This window comes from Cheilinus undulatus, linkage group 17, assembly GCF_018320785.1.
Source record: "Cheilinus undulatus linkage group 17, ASM1832078v1, whole genome shotgun sequence".
Classification (NCBI taxonomy): Eukaryota; Metazoa; Chordata; class Actinopteri; order Labriformes; family Labridae; genus Cheilinus; species Cheilinus undulatus.
In genome coordinates, this window is record NC_054881.1 from 37,689,420 (window position 1) to 37,710,752 (window position 21,333).

A 21,333-nucleotide genomic window follows, 5' to 3' on the forward strand; every position below is an offset into this window, starting at 1 on the left:
TTTAGGGGATGCTGCCAGTTTGCATACTCGGATTGCACCCCAGAGGGCACTTTGCCAAAATAAATTCTAAGAGGACACCAAAGCATCAGGTTGTCAATTTTTACCCGTATAGAGGGCACCTTGACAATGTTTATCCTTCTTAGGGGCACTCAAAAGGAAAAATTTGCCTTTTTTTCTCAAACTTTAGGGCACCATGGGGGTGATGAAGGCTACAGACACATCAGTCTGATTAAGTTGTTCTATAAAGTACAAGTTTTGCTGGTTCCTTCAAGACTTGTTGCATCCTCCATGCACCTTGGAAGCTGGTAAAGTTGTGACAGATATACCTGGCAGAACTCCATCACTACAGTCTATGATTGTTTGCTAAATTACAGTGGAGAAACAACATCATGTGCATAACTGCAGCCGAGCTTCAGTGCCTGTCCTCCTGTAAGTCTCTCCTCAGGGCAAACAGCTGATCAGCATCTCCTGGCTACTGTGCTTAGTATTAACACATGCCTTTTACAACCCTCTCCAATAATACGGAACTACAAGAGCTTATGAACATTGCTGAAGTCCAGAAAAAATTTGAATATTATGAAACGGGGATGTCCAGAGCAGGCCACTTTTACTGGTATGGAAGGACACACAAGGGGAAGTGATGTCTTCAGTTTTTCAGACCTTTGAGGACTCGTCTGTATAACAGCTCGGTCCCTGACACTCGCTCACCCTTTCACTTCTCTGTTTGAACACTGACTCCTTACTCAGTCTGGGACTTCTCCTCTGAAACCACATTTCCTATCTAGCTGATCCATGACCACACAGCTGCACCGATTAAACCTATTTCCAGGCATTTCCCATGAACCATCATGACTGAGGGCTCCTTCACAGCAGCACCTGGCACCAGATCAAGGTGTGGTCAGCGATGACTTTAAGGCTGAGGGAAGAGACTTTATGACTCATACAACAATATTTGGCTTATACTCCCACTGGCAAACCTTCATAGGTCAGTTGTGACCACAAGCAGCTCTCTCAGTGGACCAAGTATTATCTGAGATTTATGACACTTTAAAACAACTTCCCACGTCAAGACCCCAGGTGTTTAAGCTAAGCTTATTCAAGAATAACTGAATAATGATTCAATAGTTTGTGAGTGAAATAACCCAGCATCAAAAAGTCTTTACAAAAACAACTTCGTGGCGTTTTTATCCATCCTGGATTAAAACTGAAAAGTCTCAAAACCTGCAGAAATGAATTATATTTTAATGTCATTGATGCCAAGAGAATTCTGAATGAAACGCTGAGTGTACTAGTTGAGATGGAAGGAAAGGCTAAGGGGTGTAGGAATGGGGATAGGGGTTCAAGAGATGCTGGGTGAAATGTAACGGGATGATGAGCTGATCCAATCTGGTGATGGTGCAACGTAAGGAGATGAAAAAAAATGGAGACTCTGGGTAGGGGATCCGGTCCAGGTTAGGTGGATGTAGGAGACTGATGACTGGCTGCTGTCCACTGATTTGGGTCTGGCATTAGGAATGCAGAGGGATCAAGACTCTGGGTGTGGGAACCGTCCATTAGAGCAGTGGTTTTCAAACTTTTTTTGCCCAAGGCACACCATATTTATGTCGATACAAAATACACATTTTAAAAAATGTTCCAGTCATGGTGGCCTATAAGGGGAGATAAAGAGGAGAGCTTTCTGGGGGCCAGCCAACTAGGGGATTATGGAGATGGCAAAATTGGGCAAAAAGTGGCAAAACAAAGTCAGAAATGGGAGACAATTGGTAAAAAAGTGGCCCAACAATAGAATGAAATTGGCTAAAACTTGTAAAAGTGTTGAAATTGTGGCAAAAATGGGTTACAAGTAGCCTAAAAGGGTTTAATGTTGTAAAATGGTGGTAAAATGGGTTAAAAGTGATAAATGAGGGTAAACTTGAGCAAAGAAGTAGTCAAACAAAGGCAAAAGTTGACAAAAATTGGCAAAAAAGTGGCATAAAAGGGTTGAAAGTGTCATAAAGGTGGCAAAATAGCTCACAAGTGGCAGAAAAAGTGACATGAAAGGGTTAAAGCTGCTAAAAGGTGGTAAAAAGGGGCTGAAAGTGATGGGGAAAATGGCCAAACAATGGCAAAATTGGGGGAAAAGTGGCAAAAGGTAGCAAAAATGGGTCAAATGTGGCAAAAGGTTCCAAAAAAGTAGCAAAGATTGGTCAAAAGTAGTAATAAGAAGTGGCAAAAATGCTAAAAAAAAAAAAAAAAACAGCAAAATGGTTGAAGTTGTCAAAAGAAGTGGCAAAAATTGGTAGAAAAAAATGGGTAACTTGGTTAAAAATGACATGAAATAATAATTTCAACTCAAAAACTGAGGGTTTTCAGCTCTTAATGAGGAAACTGTTAGCCAGGATGCTAGCACCAGTGCTACTGATCCAACACACATACACTGATATCATCAATAAATCCCAACTGGAGAGGTCTCACTCTCTGGGGGTTTTCAGGGGTCCAGCCAGATCTCTGGGCAGGCCTGGTTGCAGTACTTGCCATAAAATTGCAGTAATAAAATATATTGTACAAATTCCCACAGCACACCAAGGCTCGCCTTAAGGCACACTACTGTGCCTTGCCACACCATAGAGAACCCCTGTATCAGAGCCCCCAGCAGTTCCTGTATTTAGAAAGCAGGAAGTTAAAAACAAAGGAGAGGGGTGTATGAGAGTCAGAGGAAAAAGATTTTAACGGTGTGGTTCTGAAAATTCTCATTCATGTTCTGAGCGACATGAGAGTGATATGACGGTTTATGATTCTGTAGAAGACAAAAGTTTGCAATATATCAACCTCGTTTTAAGAAAAACATAGTTCATTCACAATCTCAACCAAAAACTACTACAATACCCACAATCCTTGGGTGGTTAATTTTGACAGCACTTTTTGATTTAGTTTTATAGTCTTTTGCTAAAAATACCTTTAAGTTTTAGTCATAATTTAGTCATATAAATTGTTTTAGTTTTAGTCTAGTTTTGATTGACGAAACTTCCCAACATTTTAGGTGACGAAATTGACAGTAAATTTAGACGACTGATTGGATCTCTCCCCAACTTACCCCACCCCCACGCAGAAAAAGCAGTTGTGATTGGATCTCCCCCGTATCTCATCCCACCTTTCCACACAGCCAAAGTAGCTGTGATTGAATATATGCCTAACTTGCCCCTACTCTCTACATGTCGAAATTTGGTCTGATTGGATAAAGTCTCTGTCAAACATTTTGGTCTCGTTTCTATTTGTTGAATAAAGTGTCAGTTAACTTCGTTTTAGTTTTTGTCCATGTGCACTTGTTTTTATTAGTTACTGTCTCGTTTTCGTCAGGGGAAAAAAGGCTATTAACAAAAACTATAATGAAAATAAATAGTCAACAAAATGAACACTGTTACAGCACCCTCTCCAATTGGTGGGGTCTCTGGTTTCCATAAAAATCTCATGGTGTGCAGGTTGTGTTAACAGCATCCTCAAATTGAAACAAGAAGTGCAGTAGATTTTACACACTGAGTGTTTAAAGATAGCCGCCTTTATAACAGATCATTTACCTGGTCAAGTAGCAAAAAAACTTCATGCTGGTCACACACTGCTGTGGAGTGGCACCCCATTCTTCAACCAGCATGTAATCCCGCAAGTGTTCAAGGGGGGAGGTCAAGACTGCTGGCAGGCCATTCCATCCTCTTGTCATCCTGATGACGAGCAATCAGCTGAGTGTTCACTACTTCTTCTCCACACTTTGACCCTACAATCCAACTGCTGTAGGCAGAATCTGGACTCACAGCTGAGTATAAAAGGAGCCAATTAGGCACCTGATTGTCAGCTCCTGGGCATACCAGAAGCTCAAAACAAGAGTCAATGGCAGAATAAGCTGTATGGGATTGGTGGAGAAGATTTTACAAATTTTTCATGGGTGCAACCCACATGCTCAGCTCTGCTGTTCATCCCACAAATGCATGATCCTTACAAATGTGGTAACATTTAAAAGGGAAATAAACAGGCTTTCCAATGGTATAAGATTTATTGCCAAGATGCAACAAAGAAATAATCTACCAAACATAAATTTACTTACTTTTTGTGCTCAGTTTAGTTCTTCCCATTTGTAATCGAAATGGTTAAATTCTGGTTTAAACTGACTCAAACAGAACCCCGCTTCACTCATTCAGGCATGTCCAGTGTAAACCTGGAGGTTATGTGCGTTTCTTTGTGTAACTCAGCCACAGGCGGAAATAAGAATCCAAGTTTCGTATTTAACTGTAATTTGAGCTTTCAGTTTCTCTGGAATATAACATCATTGTTTGTCTTCCTGACTCCCAGAATTCCTTAGTGTTTATTACATACTTCCAGAAGAGACCTGCAGAAAAATGTTGATTCATGTGAAACAATAACACTAGAGTATTTTATTAGTCTGTATAAACACCAGCCCCGCTCAGATCCATGACTTAGCGTCTTTACTAAGAATAAAAACAGCGAGTCCAGGCCTGCATATCTGATTGGCTCACTGTGACTCACGATTACCAGCAGCTGCCTCTCTGCTTCCTGCTCCAGACTCCACATGGATTTCACAACCTCCCCCTCTCTCTCTCTCTCTCTCCCTCAATATAAATGCATTTGGTAAGCATGCATCACTGACTTCTTTGGTAGGGAGTAACTCAACACCGTGACTCTTTCCTCGTCTGATTCTCGGCCTAAACAGACTTCACATTCAACTAATCCTCTTTTCTAGAACAACTTTTACATGTGAGTTATTACATCTGTCTTTAGACCTTCAGAGTATATTTGGATGTTAATTCTGAGTTTTATTCCTCCAGGACTCGAGTGTAACCAGAGGATGTTTTTGGTGAAAAGGCCAAAAACAGCCAAACCAAACCCAGGCCTGAAACCATCGCCATGAGGAGGGTGAGAATGATCCCATGGTTGCTGCTGTTGGTCTCATTGTTCGGTGAAAGTACACAAGATGGAAAAGAAAATGGTGAGTGTGTTCTTATCACTCCTAAAGGCTTGCTGATAAAAACAGTTGATTATTCATCCTTTAAAAATGTTATTTGTAGGAAGAATATCCATGCTGTCGTTGGTTTAAAAACATTTGCTAATGACTACAAGCATTAATTCATCATTTTAAGCTATAATACATGATTGAAAGTGTTTGATTTTTTGACAGTGTTTGATTTGTACTGGGCCTCCTTGTATTGTCACGACTGTACTTCCTTGTTATTGAAACTATGGATGGATACAACCATATTTGGATTTCGGTGATTAGCCGTGTCTATTATACTGGTGGAGAACCCTGCAAAATGAAGAGCAATTTCTAGACCCTATTTTTGCATGTTTTGACTGGTTGTTGCAAATTTGATTGGAAATATACCAATGGATTGCTTCAGCCTGCAACTAGATGAAAATTTGCAATAACTTCAGCCATAGGAGCAGCAACGTTTTTATTTTAATTCACACAGAGAGTCCTGTCATATATAAGGGCTGCACGGTGGAGCAGTGGTTAGCAGATTTGCCTCTTTCCAGATTGGTTTCTGGTTTGACTCCCTGTCAAACACAAGCTTTCTGTGTGGAGTTTGCATGTTCTCCCCTTTCCAGATGTGTAAGCGTCCCACACCATAGGGACTAATGCAACCCCATACCATCAGAGATGCAGGCTTTAGAACTGAGCCAGGAGAACAAGCTGGACTGTCCCTCTCCTCTTTACTCTGTAGGACATGGCGTCCATGGTTTCCAAAAAGAATTTCGAATTTTGATTCGTCTGACCACAGAATAGTTTTTCATGTTCCCTCAGTCCATTTTAAATGAGCTTTGGTCCAGGAAACACAGCCTGGATCCTGTTCACATATGGCTTCTTCTCTCCTTGATCCAGCTTTAACTGTCATTTGTGGGTGGCACAGCCAACTGTGTTAACAGACAGTGATTTCTGGAAGTGTTCCAGAGGCCATGCAATGATTTCTAGTACAGAATCATGCCTGTTTTTAATGCCGTTCAGCCCAGGTTCTCTGAATCTGTTGGTGATATTGTGGACTGTAGATGGTGGGAGATTCAAAGTCTTCTCTATTGTACATTGAGGAGCATTTTTCTGAAATTGTTCCACAGTTTTTACAGTTTTCCACAGACTAGTGAACATCTGCCCATCTTTACATCTGAGTGACTCTGCCTTTTTAAAAAAGGCTCCTTTTATACCCGGTAATGTTGTAAATTAACCCAAATGGATGCAAAACGCTCTTCCAGCTGTTTTTCATCAGTACCACTTACTTTTCCAGCCTTTTGAGGCCCGTCCCTACTTTTTTGAGATGTGTTGCTGCCAGCGGATTCAAAATGAGCTAATATTTTCCTGAAATTGTAAAATGTCTCAGTTTAAAATCTGGGGTTGTATTTTAAAGGCCCTCACCTGTGCAAATGTACGAATGAACCCTTCTGATTCCACTGATACCATCTTTTGTTACAGAGCCCCTTTGTGAAGGAATTACAGTGTGTTTGATATCACACTAATCGATGTTTGGACTGCTTTCATAGTTTCCCATCCTGTCTTCTATATTTCCTTCCTTAGAGCAGTAAGTCCTTAAAAATTATCCCTTTTTCTCAGGGGTCTTTCCCTGTGGACCTCAGGACCTAAACCTGAGCAGTTCTGGCCAGACAATCCTGTCAACATGGGAGGACGACCGCTCCTGCTCTGCTGTGCATGGCGTGTTGATCTACGAGGTGGTGGTTCTTATAGAAGACCAACAAGTCCACCATGTAAGAGTTCATCTGCTTTACTCCAGTGTTGATCACTTTATTGCAAACATGCTTGATTAGTGAATGCCTTTAGCTGTAATTTTCTTCAGGATGAAGTTACTGTGATGCCTGATCAAATCGGATCCACTCACTCCTGGAACTGGACGTCCTATTTGGCACTGGAGTGTGCGTCCCACTCAGTCAGGATTAGTTTACAAGACAACATTGCAAGTTCATGGATGCAGGAGAAGACTCTTCCTGGTAAGTAAGAAGGTAAACGTCCTGTAAGGGTTGGTCTCCTCAGTGCCAGAGAATGCCTCATATTTCTCTTTGTGCAGGAAGGAAAGTCTCCACAAAGCCAGAGGTTTACCCCCGAGATAAGGTGTTTGAGGTTGGTAGTACAGCCACCTTCTGCTGCATCATGCCGCCAGGGCAGGTTTTCAACAAATTATACCTGACTGGTTACAATGCTTCTGACGCGACCAAAATCAGTGATCACACCTATGCTCTGACCGTCTTACTCAACCAGCCGTCAGAACACAGCTGCACCGATGTGAAATGTCAGTCGTCTAACTACGGGGCATGTGCTTACATCGGCTGTAAGTGTGACGCTTCTAATGCAGAATACATTATTTCAGAGGCTTGATGGTAATAATAAAAGCTGATTTTATTCCTTAATTTCTCATGATTCAGACCCTCCTGATGACAGAGATCTTTGGTGTGAGACGCGAGATCTGGAATCAGTGGACTGTCACTGGTCCATAGGAAGGAAGACGCACCTGCACAAACCCAGTATTTCAACTAAGTATCAGCTCAATGGAAGGTAGGCCTACTGTCAAAGATGAAGGCTGAATTCAGCATTATAAGACCTGATAGAACAGTTAGACAAAATGGGTTCATTTTCCTAGCCTCAGCTAACACATAATTACTAACCTACATTCTAAAAAAGTTGGGACATGGTGTAAATTGCAAAAGAAACCAAATACAGTGATTGTCAAATCCTGCTGAACCTGTATTCAATTTAATAAAGCACAAAGACAGGGCATTTAATGATCAAATTGATTATAATTTGTAAATATATGCACATATTCTGAATTTGTTCTCTACAATGCCTTCTAAAAAAGTTGGGACAGGGCAAGAATAAAATCTGGAGAAGTTGTAGAATGCTCAGAAACGTGGAACATCCCAAAGCTAAGTAAGTTAATTGGTAACAAGTCAAAGTACCATGACTGGGTATAAAAGGATCACTCCTGAAAGATTCACAATCAACAATGGTGAGAGGTTCTCCACTTTGTGAAAGATTGCATGGGGAAATAGTCCAACAGTTTTTGAACAACGTTCCTCAAAGTGAAGCTGCAAGGACTCTAGAGATTTGACTGTCTACAGTTCATAAAATCTTTAAAAGATTCAGAGAATCTGGAGAAATCTTTGCAGTTAGGGGCAAGGCAGAAAACCAGCATTAAATGCCTATGACCTTTGACCCCTTAGACAGTGCTGCACTAACAACCATTATTATTCTGTGATGATATAACAACATGAACACCTCAGAAAACCACTGTCAGTTAACACAGTACGTCATTGCATCTACTAATGTCAGCTAAGGCTCTACCATGCAAAGCCAAAGCCACATATCAACAACATCTGGAAGCCCCGCCCACTTCTCTAAACTCATCTGGGATGGACTGTAGTGTAGTCTGGCCAAAGGGTCAGGGAAGGTGGTAGGAAGGCAACAGCAGACTTCTTTCCCCAGCAGTGAGCTTTTTTATTTACAGTGTTTAAAATTAACATGTGTTAACTTATCAAAAACAACAAAAATTGAAGGAAAAATCAAGTCAAACTAATCTAAATCATAACTAAATGAAAGTAAGGCACGTGTTAGAGGCAGTACGGCCTCCCTGTCTCTCCCTGCAAATTCAAACTCTCATGGCTTTTTAGGCTGCTCAATTACAAGAGTGGCTGCAGCTGATAGAGAACTACTTCCTGAGGGGTGGAAACCCACATTTCTCTAGAAACAAAGAAATGAATCATCTCCGAAATGAACGTCAACACATTTACATAACTAAATGGCTTTTAAATAAACAAATGACATAAATCTGATTGCTAAAAGAAACATTACAAGTTCCAAAAGAAAACATGAATCAAGTTGGTACAGCCCAGGGATGTCTCTGATGACATCACCAACTCTATAAATAGGCAGGAAGTGCTGGGCCAGCCCTCTTTAGCTGCCAGACCTCATGGCACACTAAACAAAGGAACATGAAAATCATAGTTAATGAAACTAAGACTAAATAAATGTGATTTAATCAACTCAAAACTGGGTGTTTGCTTTAAATTACTTTGTGCTTTGGTGTAAACTGTAACTAAATGTTGACACAAACAAACCCGGGATAGTAAGTACTGCAATGTTACAAAAGCAAAAGTAAATTATAGCTAAATTAACAAATATGAGAAATGTGATGTGATACTTAATGATATAAGTGACAATGTGGTGCATAAAGGAGAGGTCTCACCCGCTTTGTCACATGGACTGAGTATGAAAGTGTGCCGTGGTCTGACGGGTCCACATTTCAAATTGTTTTTGTAAATAATGTCTGTTGAGTCCTCCAAACTAAAGAGGGAAAGGACCATATAGACTGTATCAAGGAGTTAGCATCTCTGATGCTGTTTGGGTGTACTAGTGCCCATGGTATGGGTCACTAGCACATCTGTCAGGGCAGCATTAATACTGAGAGGTACAGACAGGTTTTGGAGCATCAGATGACGCCCTTTTCATGGACATCTCTGCTTATTTCACTGAGACAGTTTTCCAAGCCACATTCTGCAGGAGTTAAAACAGCATGGCTTCACTGTAAACGAGGGCAGGGCAAAACAGGGGTGTTAACATTTCAATCTTAAACATTTCAGAGTTGATTTTAACTCCATTCTGAGTGGAATGGCCTTCAGTGTTGGTCCAGCTCTGTAGAGAGTCGATTTATCTAAGCTCAGCCCACTGTCACCTCAAATCAGGGGGGATATGTTGGTAGAGTTTTCCAATAATGCATTGGGCACAGTTTAGATGTGTTTAGATAAATTTAAAAGTTGCCTGTTATACTGTGATAATTTTTTTCATGCTACACTTTTGCACCATGAGTAAAGTTATCCATTGAGGTAGTAGCTTCCCACCTTTGGAGAAAAAATAAAACAAGTGGAAGATAATGTATTTTTCTTTTACAAGAGTTTGTCCTGGACTCAGTCTCTCTGTTAGTTGTTGGTTTTACTCCATCAGGAGATACTGCATTGGCACATATGTCATATGTAACGGGACAAACTTGGCGGACAGTATAATGTTGGTACCGGACATTGACTAATCCCAGAATAAGAAGCATGAAGAACAACAGACACTTGAACTGTTGAGCATCTTAACATGCACTTCAAGCAAGAATGGAACACTTCAATAATCAGTGTCTTCACTGTCTTTTTACACTGAGTGTTGTTAAAAGAAAAGATGAGGGATCACAGAGGGGAAACATGCTCCTGTCCCAACTTTTTTGGAGCATGTTGTTGGTGCTCGTGTTGTACGTGTTTGAACACCAAATATCTTGTCTTTGTGCTGTATTCAGTTGAATATATGTTGAAATTGTTGCATTTGGATTTACACAGCATCCCAAATTTTTTGGAATTAGCTTTTTTTACATGCACTGAATTGAGATGTTAATGCTGTTGGTATTGCTGCATTTCAGAGATTGTCCAGAAAGATATAAGGCGTCATGTTCTCAGAGAATTGAAGCGCACTCTGGAGAGAGAGAGTGGATGTTAACAGCTAAGAATAAACTGGGGAGGAAGGACCTGATCGACCGGTCAGACCTGAGGAGAAGAGGTGAGAGAAGATTCTGACTGGTAAAATATGTCTCTGTTCATGGATGTTGAAACATTTAAAGGGGACATGTTTTATCCCTTTAAGACAAGTCTATATTGGTCTCAGAGGTCCCCAAAACATGCCTGTGAAGTCTGATGCTGAAAGAACCCTCCAGTAATGGATTTTTGTATGTGTAAAAACCCCCCCTCTGTTCCAGTCCTGCTCAGAATGAGCTGTTTCTGTGTCTGTGGCTTCCGCCCCTGACTCCACCCCTCTCAGGAAATGGATGTGGCTCTCCTGAGGAGAGGGCGTAACTTTCTTCCCAGAGGGGAGGGTTATCTAAACCTGGGGGCGGGGCTAACTCACCACATGACTTCATAAGGGGAAAATCTGAGACTGGCTTGTTTCAGCACATCTTTTCTGACAGGTGGAGAAGTGGGGGGGGGGGGGGGCAGTCCAGGGGCTCATATTTTTGTAACAAAAGCCTGAAAAAGTGGTTTTGTATAATGGGTCCCTTTAAATAGGTTTTCATGTTGTGTTTTAGTGCACATGTTCGCTCCTGAAGAATTGTCATCTTCATCTGTGAATGCCAGAAACATCACCTTAATGTGGAAATGGAGAGTTCAGCGGTACGTTGATCTGGATATAACGTGCCAAATTAACATCAGTGATGGCGAAACGAGCACAGAGGTGAGTAGACAAGAGGAAACAGCAAGGCTTTTCAGGTTTCCTTTTCTATTTTTTATACCTGGGCTGTATATTTTTACATATTCAGTGGTCTAACTCAGGGGTGTCAAACTCAAGGCCTGGGGGCCAAATCTGGCCTGTTGAACAGTTCAATCCAGCCCACAAGATGATTTCTGTTATAACTTACCCATCAGTATGAGGTCTGCAGAATTCCTCATGTAGAAAAATGTGAACTTATCCTTGATGATTTAAGATATCCTTGTTAAGTCACAAAATCTGAAAAAGAAAGGAGTAAAAATATGTAGATAAGAAGTCAGGAATGTGGGAAATAAATTATTTTGTGTTTTAATTTCACATTTTCAATTGTGCATCTCACAATTAGGACTCAAACTTAAGATTTTGACTTTTTATTTCATACTTTGAGCATTTAAACTAATAATTTTGACTTTTCATATATTTTGAGCTTTAATATTCATAACTCTGATTTTTAATTCAGATTTTGACCTTTTTAACCAATTATTTTGTATTTTATCTCATATTTTCAACTCCAAACTTTGACCTCATAACCCCATAGTTTGACCTTTTAGACTCACAATATAAAATTTTATATCATATTTTGACTTTTAATTTCATGATTACATATTTTATTTCATATGTTGACCTTTTAAGGTCATGATTTAACTTTCTGTCTAATAAATTTGCCTTTAAAAAACATTATTTTTCAATTTCAATTTCATGTTTTGACCTTTTTGAACTAATAAATTTACTTTTCTCAGACTGTGAGCCTTTAAAGTTATCTTTTTAACTTTTTAATGTCAAAATCATTTATGGTAAAATGAAGTTTGACAGTTTCTGGTTAAAAAGGTGGCCCTGTTAGGCCCTCAGGTTAGACCTGAATCCAGAATCCGGCCCCTGCTGTGACTGACTTTGACACCCCTGGTCTAACTGCTGCACCGAGGAAGGAAAAAAGCAGATGTTCCTTTCTAGAATTTAGATTTTTTTTAATTTACTAAAAGAATAAAGTAGGAATTCATATAATCTCAGTTTTATTTAGGAAATGATTTAAAATGCGTTTACATTTAAATATTAAATGCTCATAAAAAAGTCATTAGTGAAATTAAACTCTTCAGAAGCTCTCTGGAGCGTGTAAACAGGGGCCCAGACATCAATATTCAATATATAAATACAATACACTCTTACCAAGATTATTTTGACCTACATACAACTTTGTACTAATTTAAAACTCCACCTTTAATATTCTGGATTACTCTAAAGATCCTTAATATTTTATGGCAATAACACAGTAATTATAAACAGTAAAATAAAAGAACTGTAGTACATATTTGAATAGGTAAGCTATTTAAAGTTACGTTTAAAAACAAGAATCATGTTCATTCACTGTATGTTCACAGATTACAGCTAATGGAGTCGGCCTCCTTTCAGCCATTGTTAAAGATCTGATACCAAACTGGAACTATATTGCAACAGTACGATGTGGAACAACTCAACATTTCTGGAAATGGAGCAACTGGAGTCAAAGTGTCAACTTCCAAACAAGGGGGGATGGTAAGAGAACAAGTTTTTCTGTAATCCCAGATCTCTGATCTGGACTTTTCAGATGAAGCTGTGATCCTTGTGGAGACCGCAGATGTCCTTTCTCTTCACCTGCTGAGTGTGGAGGCTGAAGCGTTTGGAATCAGTGGGTCAAATGGAAGGGGATACTTCAGAAGAAGTCAGACAGGAATACCTGCCTGGATTTGAGATTTTGCAGTTAGAACATCCAGCTGCTCATTCCATTCTCTTTTAATGTCACTGATTGTTTCTTTGCTGCACAGTTCCAGATGCTCTGGATGTTTGGATGCAGAGGACGGAGGACCAAACTGTGATTCTTTGGAAGGTAGGTTGAATAAGTAGATACATTTTTCCACATTTACTGTCTTTGTTTAATTCCAATAAGATACTTTTGCAGCACTGAAAGTATGTTTTTAACATTTGCCTGATATACTAGAGATTATGGGAATGTGCTTGGTAAGAGTCCTTTAAAAAAACAAGTTTTTGAAGTTTTGCTTGTCCTGTCTTCAAGATGGTTTGATTAATTAACTCCAGCAAAATTTCAGTGACTAAGATGTCAATTTTGAAAAGCTGTTTCATTTTTACCAGCTGAATTTCCTGATGTTTCCTCTGTGCAGGAGCTGCAGGCGGAGCAGAGTCACGGAGAAATCTCTGAGTATGAAGTGAGCTGGAAGAAAACCTCAGAGAGTGAACTTCAAAATCAAACCAAAGTGGATAAAAATGACCACAGCGTTGCTCTCAATCTGGACCGAGCTGAGGAGCACATCGTCACTGTGACGGCGAGGAATATAAACGGCAGCTCAGCCCCGTCAACCATCATCATACCTCCACTCAGTACGGGTAAGCATGAGCAGAACATCAACATTTACTAAGAACACACTACAGACAACAGGAGGTTTCTAATGATGTAATACAGTATGGTATGAAGTTTAACAAGTTTAACAAAGAAGCTCCTGCAAGTCCAGTTCCACATTAGATAAACTTTGAACACCTAGACACCGGCTAAAGTTACTCCTATCTTTAAGGCTGGAGACGAGAAAAACCAGAGAACTATCAGCCCATCAGTATGCTGATGAACGTAAGGGAGCAGAGGAATGGGTGTCCATGCATTTACAATGCATTCCAGTGCACTTTGGATTTCCCTCTCATTCTACTGAGACAGCCTCCTGTTTATTTTTAGACAACATTCAAAGTTTGCTAGATAAGGGGCGTCATGTTGGAGCCATTTTCTTAAACCTGAAGCGAGCTTTAGATCCAATAAAACATGAAATGCTGCTCATAAAACTGCTTTATTTTAATTTTTTAAAACAGTGCAAGCTGTAAATATTTTAGACTTAACTTCATTATAGCTCAGTTGATCAGCTGGAGCTCCACAAGGCTTTATTTTGGGGCCGATTTTATTTAGTCTTTCTGTAAATTACCTACCAAATGTTAGTTAAAGAGTTAAAAGTGAAGTTATACGCAGATGACACTGTATTATATGCTCATACATAAACAAGAATCTGCAGCTATGCTGACTGCAGTTATGGCACCAGTGTTTCAGTGGCTCCTGTCTAGAAGCCCATTTCCATTTATTTTGAAACGAGATAAAAGGAATGTCAGGCAATTATAAAAAAATATATATTTAAAAAAAGTCAAAATTAGGAGAATAAAAGTCAAAATTAGTAGATAATAAGTGAGAATTATGAACTTAAGAGCAAAAATTAGGAGATAAAAGCAAAATTGTGAGATAAAATCTTGAATGTCTGACATTAAAAGTTACAATTTTGAGGAAAAAGTCAAAATTCTAAAATAAAAAGTCAAAATTAGAACATAAAAAGTCAATGCTATAAGGTAAAAAGTCAAATTTATGAAATTAAAAGTAAAAATTATGGGGGAAAAAAACTCAAATTTATGAGATTTATATTCAAATTCATGAGATAAAAAGTCAAAATCATAAGATAAAAATTCAACTTTAAAAGATAAAAAGTGAAATTAGGAGATAGGAGTCAAAATTATGAGACAGAGTTGATATTAAGACAGAAGCTCCAAAAAATGAGATAAAATTAAAAAAAACAAAAAAACAAAACATGAGATAAAATTTCGAAATAATCAGAAAAAAGTCAAAATCAGGAGATAAAAAGTTAAAATTAGGAGATGATACATCAAAATTATGGAATCAAAAGTCAAAATCACAAGAAAAAATCTTAATTTTATGAAATTAAAAGTTAAAATTTTTAGGAAAAAAATAAATTTTGGAGGAAAAAGTCCAAATTATGAGACAATCTGATATTCATGAAATTAAAAAGTTACAATTATGAAGAGAAAGTCAAAAATGTAAGATAAAAAGTAAAAAAAAAAATTTGGAGATGAAAAGTCAAAGCTACAAGGTAAAAAGTCAAATTTATAAAATTAAAAGTCAAAATTATGAGGAAAAAAAGTCAGATTCATGAGATTAAGAGACAATTTTATGAGATTTAAATTTAAATTCATGAGACAAAAAGTGAAATTAGGAGATAAAATTAAAAATTATGAGACAGTTAAAATTAAAAGACTGAAGATCAAAAAAAACATGAGATGAAATAAAAAACTGTGAGATGAAAAGTCAAAATTATCTTAATAAATGTCACAATTATGAGAAAAATGTTAAAGAAAAAAAGATATTTTGTTAAAACAATGAGATAAAATGTTTATAACTCCGATAAGATTTAAATTTTTAAATAAAAATTCTAAATTTGGAGATAAAAGTTGAATTTATGGCATAAAAATTTGGAATTATGAGATTTAAAGTTGGGATCATTTAAAACAATGTCTAAATTGTGAGAAATAAGGTTTGAAATTCTAGGATAAATCAGAATCATAGGATAGTAAGTCATAATGAGGAAATTAGTTTAAGTCATAAGATAAAAGTTATTATTTTTAACTTGTTTCATTATCGTGACTTACGATCTCATATTTCATGACTTCCTCAGACCTCCTTTTCTCATGTCTTAGAATCACAGTAGCTATAAATATCACTTATTTTTTACTAGAATTATATGGGAAGTTAGAAATTCTTGTGCCATGACAACACTACAGTTTTATTGTCTTCCATTAAATCTAAAAGTGTTCTTTTCCAGGCAGTCACCATGTGGACACTAACCAGATCAGTGGCAGTGATGGCGGCTTCTATCTGTCGTGGTCGCCGAGTCCTGCAGCGAGCTGTGGCTACGTTGTGGACTGGTGTCTGGTCTCTGAGAGCTGCAGAGTGGAGTGGATGAAAGTGACGACAAATGAAAGTAATGCAAGAATAGTTTCAGGTCAGTTTTATCTTCACCCATGGCACTTTAATACTCATATCACATTCCTGCATACTGATGAGTCTGATTTTACTTTTTACTGAATGCAGAAAACTTCATAGACGGGCAGAGATACCTGCTGTCAGTTTACGCCTGCACCCTCAGAGCTCCGGTGCTGTTAGAGAGAAGAGAAGGATACGTGAAGGAGAAGAGTAAGTCTCTGATTTTTCTGCCTCTTTTATAAATTACATTTCCGTCCCTGCAGTGGTTCACTCATGTTTCTCTCCAGTAATAGAAAAAGGCCTGTTTCAGCCATTACAGTGGAAACAGCATCACTCAGACGTCGAGGTTTTCTGGAGGCCTGTACCTTTAAGAAACCAGTCTGCCTTCATCCACGGATACGTGCTCTACTACACTGACAACAACAATAAGCTAGTCCTCATTGACAGCACAGGTAACAGGATGAAATCAAGGCTGTTTTTACATAGCTTAATGCAAAAATGCTCACAGTGCAACCAAAATTCCAAAAAAGTTGGTACACAGTGTAAAATGTAAATGAAAACACTTCAAATCAAATATAATCTCTCTTTTGTAGACAATCCTGAAGCCACCAGGCTGACAGCGCCAAACCTGAAAATCCACACCTACACCTTCACGGTAAAGGCCAAGACGGCGGCAGGAGAGGGAGGAGATTCGGTCATCATCGTCACCTTAAACTCACTCAGTGAGTTTCCTTAAATATTAAATCTTTGAAGTCTGAACAATGGGGATAAAAACCCAGTCACTTATTGTTTTACTGTATTTGATTATCTCTGATGTTTTTTCACCAGCTGATAATTTAATCCAGGTCATTTCCATCTCACTGATCGTCATTTTCGCTCTCCTCTCCCTCGTCACCATCCTGTGCTACAGACACTGGTCATGGTAAGAGAGTTGGACCACTCATATCTAAAACTACAAGCTTAAATGTGGCCTTTAACTGATGTTTTTTCATGCCTCTTTATGTCCAACAGCATCAAACACAAAGTCTATCCTCCGATCCCAAAGCCGGTGCTGACGGACAAATGGTTGGCGACGGTAGGTCCTAACGATGATTTATAAAGGGATAATAGGCTCACTGAGCTGGACTTCTGATGTCACAAAATGAATCAGTTCTCTTTTGAGACAGAATGGACATTTGTGCAAAATTTGTGGAAAATTTCCTTTTAAGATTCCTTTCAAACATTCATAAGATGTCACACTCAAAACAATGGCCCCCAAATACATAATGTACACTATATTGCCAAAAGTATTCACTCACCCATCCAAATGATTGAAATCAGGTGTTCCAATCACTTCCATGGCCACAGGTGTATAAAATCAAGCACCTAGGCATGCAGACTGTTTCTACAAACATTTGTGAAAGAATGGGTCGCTCTCGGGAGATCAGTGAATTCCAGCGTGGTACTGTGATAGGATGCCACCTGTGCAGCAAATCCAGTGGTGAAATTTCCTGGCTCCTAAATATTCCACAGTCAACTGTCAGTAGTATTATAAAAAAGTGGAAGCGATTGGAAACAACAGCAACTCAGCCATGAAGTGGTAGGCCACGTAAAATGACGGAGCGGTGTCAGCAGATGCTGAGGCGCATAGTGCGCAGAGGTCGCCAACTTTCTGCAGAGTCAATCGCTACAGACCTCCAAACTTCATGTGGCCTTCAGATTAGCTCAAGAACAGTGCGTAGAGAGCTTCATGGAATAGGTTTCCATGGCTGAGCAGTTGCATCCAAGCCATACATCATGAAGTGCAATGCAAAGCGTTGGATGCAGTGGTGTAAAGCACCCCCCCCACTGGACTCTCGAGCAGTGGAGACACATTCTCTGGAGGGACAAATCGCACTTCTCCATCTGGCAATCTGATGGAGCAGTCTGGGTTTGGCGGTTGCCAAGAGAACAGTACTTGTCTGACTGCATTGTGCCAAGTGTAAAGTTTGGTGGAGGGGGGATTATGATGTGTGGTTGTTTTTCAGGAGCTGGGCTTGGTCCCTTAGTTCCAGTGACAGGAACTCTGAATGCTTCAGCATACCGAGATATTTTGGACAATTCCATGCTCCTAACTTTGTGGGAACAGTTTGGGGATGGCCCCTTCCTGTTCCAACATGACTACATCCTTAAAGATTTAGTCTAAATTCAGTTGATGTTCCAATTATATCTGATCATTGGTTTCTGCTGGCGCACCGTCAGATATCACCTGTGTTCTCCATGTTTGTGACGTCTCTGTCTGTTATTTCTGTAGGTTGACAATCGCTGCCATCCGCTCTGCGTGGACCAGTACGTCCACAGTGAAATATCAAACATGGCTGTCCCAGAGCTGTTCCGTAAACCAGCAGCCCCAGTGAACCATTATGTGATCCAGGGGAACGATCCTTACATTTCTGTCCAGACTATCAACGGTTACTGCAACCATGCTGTTGATACCCACATCCCACAGCCCCTCATCATCCCGACTACAGACATCCCGACTCAGCAGGGCACGCCGTCCCCTCCGTTCAGGAGTTTATTTCCTAACCCGTCCTACGACCTGACCATGGAGACGGAGTATGAGCCGTTTAGCCAGGATCCACAGCTTCAGGAGGGAACGCTTTTAGGGAAAGGCTGTGACGGGTACCAGCCTCAGACCAAGACTGAGTTCTTCTGCTTAGACCAGAAGGAGGAGCGTCCAGACAGCCCCATGTCCTGTGTCTCTACGTATGTCCTGTTACCACAGTCACCACATGTGTAGAAGCTTCATGCATGGCAAAATAGCTCATAAACAAGATTGTGAATGTCACCGTGCTGCTAGAAAAGCTATTTAAATGAGGTCAGTAATACATGTATTATATCACAGTGCTCCAAAGTCTCACCTAAAAGGGGATTCTCTGATCTTGATCCAAAACTAAACTCTAAACTGTTAAAGACTCTGACTGTTGTTCAACAATACTGCAGAAATTGTTGTACATAAATTAACTCTTTTTTCAGGATGAGCTGCCCTTTTAAAAACAGAATTTATATTTTTGTCTCCAAAGCCACGAGGCTCCATCAACAGAAAAAGAGAAGCTTAAACAAGAACAAAAAATTAAAGTTAAAAAAATTAGAATTTATACCAAAGAAATAGAACATTTAAAGTTTAAACAGTCGTTTATTCACAAGAACTAAAACCCTTTTTTTTTTAAAAATATAAATCTATGAGAAAAGCTCATTTTTTAGTTGTAAAATAATTTTAAAAAATGACTCAGATATTGCATGTTTAAAAACATGGACATTTCTGATAAAAAAATTGAATTTTCAAGTTAAAAAGTCATACATTTAAAAAAAAGTATAAATTCTTAGACTTAAAAAAGTAACAAATCTATGAATAAAAAGTAAAAACTTTTAAAATTAAAAAAGTTGTACAATTTAATTTAAAAAAATCTTAGAATACTTAAGTTTAAAAAGTTTAACATTTTTGAGAAATAACAGAGAATTGTCTAGTTTAAAATTCAAGCTAAAATAGTTGTAAATTTATAAGAAAACATTCAGCGTTTACAAGTTCAGAGAGTCATAAAAATGAACAGGAAATAAAGTTCAAGAAGTCATAACTCTAAGAAAAAAGTAGAATTTTTTAATTCAAAAAGCTGTAAATTTATTAGGAATAACTTTTACTCTTTTACCTTGTACAGTTATGACTTTCAAACTTTACAATTCAAGTTTTCAAGTATAAAATATGTAAAAGTCAGTATTTTAAAGATTAAAAAATTAAAAATTGAGGAGGTGAAAGTACAAATTTTTGAGTTTAAAATGTTGTACAATTATAAGCTATAAGTCAGAATATTTTTGGATTAAGTTAAATGTAGCCCACTGAGAGGAAAAAACACACTTGATGAATTAACTGTGTTACAGCCATTGGTGTGGCGACTTTGGATCAGTAGAGTTGGTTGTCTTGTAACCGGATGGTCATGGGTTTGATCCCCGGTTCCTGCAATCACATGTTGATGTGTCCTTGGACATTTAACTCCAATTAGCTCCAGTGTGAGTGACTGGTGTATGGTGGTGTAAACCTGTGGTGTAAATGAGTATGAATGGGTTTAGCTCTCAGTCCACTCCAGTGAAACTTACTAAATCTTTTAGAGAATCTCCACTGGATTATAATCTGATATTTTTGGGGCTAGTCCTGCTGAGCTTTCTGAAACCAGAACATTTTGACTGATTCTTAGAGGAGATATTCAGACGTATGAGTGACTCAATGTGTCTGAGGTGATTTCATTAGCTGAGCACTAGAGGGAGCTAGAGCTTCATGATCCTGATCCTCCAACCAGGACTGAGATGTTTCTCTGTGAAGACTTGTGTGCAGTCTTTAGGTACGATAACTTCACTTTGTTATTTACCGTCTGTTCTTTTTATACTTGAACTCCACCACAGCTTCTGTGGGATCACTGGTTTAATCCACCATGTTTTACTTAAATTCCCTTTTTCAAATAAAAGTTTGAAGCAGGTGTTGTCCCTGTTCTTTCTTTGTTTACTCTTCCTCTGTCGCTGTTTAAAGCCAAGGCCTCGTGTTACTGAGCTTTTAATACGTAAGTTTATGATGAAGTCAGGCTAAATGTGATAATCAGCTGCCAAAGAGGCAGAAATGTGGCCCCTTTTATGTTCTCACCGCAAAAACTCCCAACCTCTCTATCAAAATAAAACACCTAAACCAAACCAACCAAAGCCTGGATCTTTGTAGGAGTACCTTTTATGATTCTCCTCCATCAATGCAACAGTCAACAGAGCTGACACTGAGTTAAAAACATGCTAAATTGTTCACTTTTAAAGAAAAAAAAAAGAAGACCCTGAGCTGGCTGGTAGGGTGGGTCAAATCTGAGTTCAGAGGAACATTTAGAGTCTGAGTCAGAAGTTAAGAACCACAGAGGATCTGAGACAGGAGAAGGCCGACTGCTCTGATCTGATCAGTGAAGACCTAAATGCAGCTGTGTGTCGACGCAGAAGGAGAGGAGACTAAAGGAGAAAGACACTTAATGATTATGTTCAATCTTGTTTTCCAGTATCTGCATTTTATAAAACATTTTTGTTAAATACTACACAGCCCCTTAAGGGACATGGGCAGAACAAGATAATTTCCTCTGCACATGCAAAACTTTCCCATGCTCATGAGATACTCTCTTGTTCGTATGAGAAAGTTTTGCTTGCAAGAAACTTTTCTCTTGTGCATGCAAAGTTATCTAGTCAGCATGAGATAGGTCTGCATGCATGCAGGAAAGTTACTGGT

The 21,333-nt window shown here is 38.9% G+C and overlaps 1 protein-coding gene across 4 annotated transcripts; it reads left to right on the forward strand.

The window, feature by feature from the left end:
* Positions 1 to 2,454: 2,454 nt before the first annotated feature.
* LOC121525636 (leukemia inhibitory factor receptor-like) lies at positions 2,455 to 19,333 on the forward strand. Of its 4 annotated transcripts, none has more exons than XM_041811721.1 (18): positions 2,455 to 4,743; positions 4,815 to 4,975; positions 6,587 to 6,738; positions 6,828 to 6,978; positions 7,056 to 7,316; positions 7,411 to 7,540; positions 10,437 to 10,573; positions 11,097 to 11,242; positions 12,652 to 12,805; positions 13,075 to 13,136; positions 13,429 to 13,651; positions 15,910 to 16,089; positions 16,179 to 16,280; positions 16,358 to 16,522; positions 16,664 to 16,792; positions 16,899 to 16,992; positions 17,082 to 17,145; positions 18,343 to 19,333. In XM_041811721.1, exons 2-18 carry the CDS (start codon positions 4,894 to 4,896, stop codon positions 18,826 to 18,828), a joined length of 2,718 nt encoding a protein of 905 aa, XP_041667655.1. In that variant the 5' UTR covers positions 2,455 to 4,743; positions 4,815 to 4,893; the 3' UTR covers positions 18,829 to 19,333. The 4 variants fall into 4 exon arrangements, with proteins under 4 accessions (XP_041667655.1, XP_041667658.1, XP_041667656.1 ...); XM_041811724.1 differs by having other exon boundaries at positions 16,916 to 16,992; positions 18,343 to 18,480; XM_041811722.1 differs by having other exon boundaries at positions 2,455 to 4,975.
* Positions 19,334 to 21,333: the final 2,000 nt, after the last annotated feature.

Bases quoted from the DNA above. Each gene is read 5' to 3' on its own strand.
- LOC121525636 (XM_041811722.1), top strand. From the start codon at position 4,894: ATGAGGAGGGTGAGAATGATCCCATGGTTGCTGCTGTTGGTCTCATTG. The intron at 6,979-7,055 runs GTAAGTAAGAAG...CTCTTTGTGCAG, and splicing joins GCAGGAGAAGACTCTTCCTG to GAAGGAAAGTCTCCACAAAG. The intron at 16,993-17,081 runs GTAAGAGAGTTG...TATGTCCAACAG, and splicing joins TGCTACAGACACTGGTCATG to CATCAAACACAAAGTCTATC.